At 42.6% G+C, this 8,910-nt stretch overlaps 1 protein-coding gene across 1 annotated transcript; it reads left to right on the forward strand.

Moving 5' to 3' along the window:
- Nucleotides 1-572: 572 nt before the first annotated feature.
- On the forward strand, nucleotides 573-6,332 carry LOC112078388 (runt-related transcription factor 2-like; the record flags this gene model as incomplete). The annotated part of the gene is made up of 3 exons (XM_070442037.1): nucleotides 573-937; nucleotides 2,573-2,580; nucleotides 5,842-6,332. Coding segments are annotated over 3 exons (855 nt in total), but the record flags the coding sequence as incomplete, so codon positions are not given.
- Between the last annotated feature and the right edge of the window lie 2,578 nt (nucleotides 6,333-8,910).

Raw genomic sequence — 8,910 nt, forward strand, 5'->3', positions numbered from 1 at the left:
TACACTTGTGAACCTTACCCACAAGGCTGAAATTTCCAAGGAGATTTCCTTTTGCCAACGAATAATCCTTCCAACCTGACAGTTGTGCATATCAAGAAGCTGAGTCAAAACAGTATATCATAAAACAGTGCCACCTGTCTGCCGGACATTAAAAGCACTCTGAAAATGTGCAGTTGTTGCATCCCAAACACATCCACAGATTCTCTGTTTTGAATGCACGGGCAATTGCGCAGATGCTGTAGCTCCAGAATGTCCCTAGATTTTGCCACGAGAAGAATGCTTCATCTTATGACTCTTACCGTAAGCCGCCTCCAACCCCTTAGAGAGAATTTATGGCAGTACGTCCAACCGGTCCCTAACCAACCAATCGAACACGTGTACCTACATTCATGCCACGGCATTAATCCACATCCTTAACTTCATCCTGCGATCATCTAGAGACCAAGCCAGCTGAACTAGTAGGAAAACTGTTTTTCTGTCTTATTAAAGCCTTTTGTGAGAAAAACTAATCGATTGGCCGGCTGGCTCCCAATTGGTGGGCTTGCCCCACCACACTGCTTTGCCCCTCTCAGGCCCACCATGGCTGTGCACCTGCCCCAGCCACTCGGCTGATCACGCCTCAGGCCCATGGCTGTGCCCCATTCTCCCCTCCCAAGCGGTCACCGACGCATGCCGTGCTCCCCTGCCCTTCCCATGGCCCCACCTCACTGGCCTGTGCCCCTAGCCCCGTCTACAGTCCCCGCCATGCTGTGCCTCATGCCACCTTCACCATGCCCATCCCAAGCGCCCTGCCCTCCATGCCCACCCATGGCTGTCCATCTAGCCCTCCCAGGCGCCACCCTCACATGCTAGATCCCACCCCTTGCCCCTCGCTCAGAGCCCCACCCCATGCTTTGACCCTGCCCCCCCAGCCCACCCATGGCTGTCCCTGCCCCACGTCAGTGAAGAACCATTGAGTATACATATGCCTATGTACTAGAACTAGAACAGATAATATGACGTATAATTAACTTCGCCCCCCGTTGCCCATCCAACAATTCAAAGATTTCACTAGTTACAGTTCATTATATCGAACTCCTGATCTCTGAGAGGACTCTATCTAAACAGAATATATCGAAATCCTGCTCCTCATCCCTATCTTGCCTCTATCTCGAGACTCACCTAAACACGAGAACATCCTGTTAAAAACCATCCCCACTGCTTTGATTCTGGAGGACTCACATAATTACAGAGGAATGACATCTACCTGGTTCATCCTAACTGGCCTCTTAACCTGGGTTAGTACTCACAAACATAACATCCAAAAACTAGTCCATCCCTGATCTTGAACCTCGGATCTAGAAGACTCACTAAACAGAGAACATCCCTGTCATCCTACTCATAAACCTCTTGAAACTCGGAAACCTAAAGAAACCACCTACACAAAGAGACCATCCTAAAATATCCCTTGTTGCATCCCTTACTCAATTCTGATACTAGGGGACCACTTACAACCAGAGAAACATCACCTCTGTTCACACCCTATCTGCCACTATCTGAAGGAATGTAGCAGAACTCACACCAAACAAGGCTATAACATCCCCTGTCATCCTGCTCCTAACTGCTTCTGATACTTAGCCCAGACTCACTAAACAGAGAAACACAGTGGATACCCTGGTCAATCCCTACTTCCTTCTGATTCTGTAACAAGTACTCACAAAAAACAGAGAACATCTCCTAAACTCCGAAATCTCTAGTCTGGAAGACTTCACCCTCATAAAAACATACGAACAAAACCAGTCCCTGGTCATCCCCTTACTCTCCGCCTCTATCTGGAAGGTACTCACTAAACAGAGAACATCTCTTCTTGTCTCCCTATTGGCTCTATCTGAATAGAACTCATAAATTCAAGACCGAACATCCAACTGGCCGTCATCCGCCTACTGAAATTCATGATCTGGAGACTCTACAAATACAGCCAACATCACTGCCCATCCGCCTTACTGCTTCATCTGCCGCCTCACAATCAAAACAGAAACCAAATCCCTGGTTCATCATGTCCTACTCCCCTGACTGATTGTACCAGACGCTCAAACTGTAAACAAGAGACATCCCTGCATCACAACTAACTGCTTCTGATGTCTGAATGACTCACACTCCATACAGAGCCACATCCTGGTCTATCCCCCCTCACTAGCTTCGAATCTGGAGAAACTCATAACTAAACACGAGAAACTATTCTCTAGCATCCATCATCCCTACTAAACGCAGAGAACATCCCTGGTCATCCCTAAACCTAAATCAGAAACATCCCCTGCAGAAATTTATGCCTTGCAGTGTTGAGGGCCCCTAAGGCTATCCATAAACCCAAAATAAAAACGCAATAAAGTAATCGCTGCACTATCTTAGTTGAGCTACCCCTGTAATATTAAGAATTTTGATCACACGCCTATATACTTTTACTTTTAAACTTAAAAGATATATTACAAAACCAACATACTTTAACTTTACTTCAATTAGAATTTCATGAGAATGAAGTCCCATTCTAATATCATTGGTATCTATACCCTTTTCCGTATACCTCCATTCTCAGGTATGAAGGTACTTTTCCCCCCTAGTTACAGTGTTACTCTGCGTTTGCTCCGTATAGTAACCTTAACCCGGTTAGCCGGTCCCCGCGATCTTACTGACGATTAACTAAACTAAATTGTTACACTACATTTTCTGCAAGAAATCATCCCTGCATTCTTTGTAGAAAGTTATTTGGCGTATGGAACATTTCAGGATCTTTTATTCAGCTCATCCGAAAACATCGGAAATACAGACGTATCTTGTTCAACTACTTTTCCACTTGTCACATTATTTATTTTGCCTCCATTATAATTTATAAACACCACACAAAAAAACAACCATACTGTTACAGCGTGTGTCTATCATTGACTACTGTCACAGGGTCTATTCATTTACATATTTACATGCCTAACCTAGTCACCCATTACTGTACAGTGTCTGTCCCCTAGTTCATTACATACATACTTAGTCACTAACTGTATGTGTCTCAGCTCCCAAATTACAACTTCAGGTATCTAGTTCATTACATTCACTGTTACGCCTACCATCTGTCTAAAGCCATACATACTCTTCAATCAAACCTGTAGCAATCTTCCTATTACTGTTAACGAGAGTATCTAACTACATACATACTGTACAGGTCCCCTATTACTCTTTCATTACATACCCGATGATTTACCGCTGAAATCCAGCTCTATTACAATACTGTACATGGTACCCATCTATCATTACATACGTACAGTTGTCCCTACCCTCCCCATACTCATACTTACAGTAATCATATCATTAACATATCTTTTGAGTCCACCCCGGGTGTCTATCTTACATACTTACCGGGTCTATCATTACATACTGTACAGTGTCTAATCATGACATAACTGTTATCAGGTCTAGTCATTACTACTTTACAGCGTGTCTATCATTACATTACTCTACCGAACTTCCGTCAGTACCATTCACATACATGTAAACCGCCCCACGAGTGGTGCTAGTCATAATACTGTACACGTGTCTAGTCATTACATACAACTTCACCAGCCCCGTCTAGTCATAGCACCCATACTTCTTACCGGTGTAAAAGTTCAAGACATCCCGTCTGCTCTATGATCATCCACACTGTACAAAATATCCTTTAGTCAAAGTACCACAGAGTGCTATCGCATAACTATACGTCAGGTGGTTACTAGTCACTTACATTACTGTACAGTATCTATCATTACACACTGCTCCCAGGGTCTAAGTCCATACAGGTCTGTACAGGGGAATCTACCTCTTAACATACTTTCACTTGTGTCTAATCGATGAATACTCAAACAGTGATCTTCATGTCCCCATACAAGACTGTACCAGTATTAGTTCATTACATACTGTACGAAGTGCTCGCTAGTCATAATACATATGTGTCACCAGAACTTCTACTATTCCTATTTAACATACTGTACTGTGCTATCAATTACAACGGTGTACTCGGTGTCTAGTATCATTACATACAAGCTGTATCCGTGATGATTCTATCGACCAAACGATATGTACAGGATCTACGTCACATTACATTACTGACATGGCAATCTTACATATCAGACCGTCCGTTGATACTATACGAAATATCTTAACGATACTGCTACAGGTGTCTTATTCATTTACATAACCTGTACCGGTTGTCTAGTCATTACATCACTGTACGGTTCTAGTCATCGACATACTGTACAGGTTCTAGTCATCTACATACTTACAGTCCAGTCTAATCATAATGGTACTCATGTAACTTACTAGGTGCAGGTCCGTAACATAGTACTGGTGTTCTTCATTGATCATATGTTACTGAGTGTCTAGGTCATTACATTATACTTGTACAGTTGGTCTAGCTGCAACATACTGTACAGGTATTATCACTACATACTGTACAGGTGTTCTATTCCAATATACTGATACATGTACCCGGTAGGGTCAGTCATGACTAGCTTACTGGTGTCTAGTCATTACATACTTGTACAGGTGTCTAGTCATTCATACTTACAGTATTATCACGTACATGACTGTACCAAGTATCTAGTCATTACATACCTTACCGTTCTAGTCATTAACATACTACCCGGTCTAGTCATTACATACGTACCAGCTGGTCTAGTCGTTACAGAACTGTACCGGTGTCTACGCATGACATACTGTACAGTATCCTTCATTACATAGACTGTAACAGCGTCATAGTCAATTACATACTATACAGGTCAGCATTACCCCTGTACCGTGTCTATCTATTACAATACTGTAGTATTCTATCGTAGCCCGTACATTATCTTATGTACAGGTGTCTAGTCATTACATACTCTAACAGGTGTCTATCTATTAATGATTACATACTCTACAGTGTTGCTAGTTCATACATACTGTAACTAAAGGTGTCTCAGTCTAGTGATACATCACTTGTACAGGTATCTAGTTCGTATTACTATACTTGTACAGTGAGTCTCCCAGCTATTACATACTGATACCGGGTTCTATACTATTACATACTGTACAGGTTTCTAGTCATTAATTACAAGTACATGTACAGTGTCTAGTCTTAAATTAACATATCTTACAGGTGTCTATCAGATTACTACTGCAGTGTCTAATATCATTACAACGTCAACAGTGACTAGTCGATATCAACTACTGTACAATTGTGCGTGAGCATTAACATACTGTACATGATCTATCTAATCATTACAGTTTACGTACAGGGTCTTAGTCGTTATGGATTAAATACTGTACAGTGTCTAGGCGAATTACCAACTCACTGTATCATTGCTGTCATTACAGACTTTACAGGTGTCTATCGATTACATAATTACAAAGTTCTAGTCTAAAGACTGTACAGGGTGTCTAATCATACATACGATTACAGGTATCTAGTCTAGTCATTACATACTGTACAGGTGTCTAGTCATTTAACATTTCATTTCATTTCTGTTCTTGGTATCACATCAGACCAACTCCGGGAACATGTTCAATAATGTTAAATATGACTTTTTGATTTTATACTGTTGAGGTTTGGAGTATAATATAATATAATATATATAATATAATAAATATAATAGAATAGTTAGCTGTTGTCTTGGCACCGGTCGTCAGAATAGATTGTAAAATATATTTATAATCTTTAAGGGACGACATGAATAAAGGACACATACTGTTAATACTCCAATAATGTGGTTTTCATTAAGGGACGATACAGTTAAATGAAGCAATTTTTTGATGACGTTTTTAAAACAGGGTTCTCTCTCCCTCTCCATCCGTCTCTCTCTCTAGGTTCGTCAGATCTCAGTCCGTTCCCAGGTCAGTTTGAGCGTCAGTTCCCGGGTCTCTCCTCTCTGACGGAGTCCGGTTTCTCCAGTCCCAGAATGCACTACCCCACCACCTTTACCTACAACCCTCCCGTCACCTCCGCCATGTCGCTAGGCTCCGCCCACTACCACACCTACCTTCCCCCTCCCTACCCCGGTTCCACCCAGAGTCAGAGTGGACCGTTCCCGACCAGCAGCGCTCCCTATCTCTACTATGGAGCATCCTCTGGGTCGTACCAGTTCTCCATGGTTCCCGGGGGGGACCGCTCCCCCTCCAGAATGGGTCCTCCCTGCACCAGCGCCTCCACCGGTAGCTCCCTGGTTAACCCTAACCTGCCCAGCCAGGCAGATGGGGGGGTGGAGGGCGACGGGAGTCACAGCAACTCTCCAACCGTACTCAACTCTGCTGGGGGACGCGTGGATGAAGCTGTCTGGAGACCTTACTGAGGAGGAGGAGAGGAGGATTGGAGAGAGGAGGAGCGAGGAGGAGGGGTGGAGAGGAGGAGGAGAGAGGAGGGGGAGAGGAGAGGAGGAGATGGAGGAGGAAGGATGGATGAGGGAGGGTGAGGAGAGGAGGAGAAGGAGGAGGGTGGAGGGTGAGAGGAGAGGAGGAGGAGAGGAGAGGAGAGGGAGAAGGAGAGGAGGAGAGGAGGGAGTGGAGGAGGATGAGGAGGATGAGGGAGATGGAGGAGAAGTGAGGAGGATGAGGAGATGAGAGGAGAGGAGGAATAGGAGGATAGTGAGAAGGAGGAAGGGGGAGGATGGAGAGGATGGAGGAGAGGAGAGAGGATGAGGAGAGGGGGAGGAGTAGGAGGAGAGGATGGATGAAGAGGGAGGAGGAGAGGTAAGGAGAAGAATGCAACGTAAACTAATGTCTTGGTTTTAAAGCACAAAACCTTCAAAGGAATATTTTGATTTCTGATAAAAAGCAGCAATTCGCCAGTATCATCCACAACTTACGGGACAACGATTCAGGCTATTTGAAGCAGACAGCTTGTTTTTGTGTAGTATTGTGTATTTGTATAAGGCTTTTAGCTGAGTATGTTTTTGTACAGAACATAATAGCAAGACAATACAGCATACAATACAACAGGACAATATAACAGGCCAATATAAACAGACAATACAGCAGGACAATACACACAGGAACAATACAACAGGACAATACAACAGGACATACAGCAAGACAATACAGCAGGACAGTACAACAGGACAATAACAACAGACAATACAAACTAGGACACAATACAGCAAGACAATACAGCAGGACAAGTACAAACAGGAACAATACAACAGGACAGATAAACAGTGACAATACAACAGGACAATACAGGCAGACAATACAACAGGACTATCCAAGCAGGACAATACAATAGGACAATACAACAAGACAATTACAACAGGACAATACAACAGGACTATACAACAGGACAATACAGCAGGACAATACAACAGGACAATACAACAGGACAATACAACAGGACAATACAAACAAGACAAAACAGCAGGACGATACAACAGGACGATACAGCAGGACAATACAGCAGGACAATACAACAGGACAATAACAGCATGACAATACAACAGCACTATACAACAGGACAAGAACTACAACAGAGACGACATATCAACAGGACAATAACACAGGACAAATACAAGCAGGGAACAATACACAGGACATACAACAGAACAATACAGCAGAACAATACAACAAGACAATACAGCAGGCAATACACAGGACAATACAACAAGACAATACGCACAGGACAATACAACAAGACAATACAGCAGGACAATACAGCAAGACAATTACGCAGGACAATACAACAGGACAATAACAGCAGGACAATACAGCAGGACAATACAACAGGACACTACAAGCAGGACAATAAGCAGAGACAATACAAACAGACAATAACGGCAACAATACAGACAATACACAGACAATACAGCACGGACAAATAAACAGGACTATACAGCAGGACAATACAACAGGACAATACAGCAGACAATACAGCAGGACAATACACAGGAACAATACAAACAGGACAATACAGCAGACAATACAACAGACTATACAGCAGGACAATACAACAGGACAATACAACAAGACAATACAACAGGACAATACAACAGGACAATACAACAAGACAATACAGCAGGACAATACAACAAGACAATACAACAGGACAATACAGCAGGACAATACAGCAGGACAATACAGCAGGACAAATACAACAGACAATACAACAGACAATACAACAGGACAATACAGCAGGACATACAGCAGGACAATACAACAGGACAATACAACAGGACAATACCGACAGGACAATACAACAGGACATTACAGCAGGACAATACAACAGACAATACAACAGGACAATACAACAGGACAATACAGCAGGACAATACAGCAGGACAATACAAACATCAATACAGCAGGACAATACAACAGGACTATATCAGCAGGACAATACAAACAGGACAATACGCAGGACAATAACAGAGACAATACAACAGACAATACAAGGAAATACAGCAGACAATACAACAGGACTAACAGCAGACAAATACAGACAGGACAATACAACAAGACAATACAACAGGACATAAAAGGAAATACAACAGGACAATACAGCAGGACAATACAAACAAGAACAATACAACAGGACAGATACAGCAAGGACAATACAGCAGGACAATACAGCAGGACAATACAACAGACAATACAGCAGGACAATAACAGCGGAACTACAGGCAGGACAATACAGCAGACAATACAACAGGAATACAAGGACAATAAGCAGACAACTGAGTAGCAAAAAGAGACAGGAACACGTACAGTATGTTACCATGGTGATGAGAAATAACAGCTATGTTGCCGATTGGGTGGTATGAACAAAGTTTGCTTTAAAATGTCTATAGTGCTGCATTTTAAATCAATTAATTTAAATGTATATTATGGTGAAAAGATGTGGGTTGAGGAGTTTTAACTTATGAAGCCATAAATTATGTAATGTATTTTTAAAAC

This window comes from Salvelinus sp. IW2-2015, unplaced genomic scaffold, assembly GCF_002910315.2.
Source record: "Salvelinus sp. IW2-2015 unplaced genomic scaffold, ASM291031v2 Un_scaffold5610, whole genome shotgun sequence".
NCBI classification, from domain to species: domain Eukaryota; kingdom Metazoa; phylum Chordata; class Actinopteri; order Salmoniformes; family Salmonidae; genus Salvelinus; species Salvelinus sp. IW2-2015.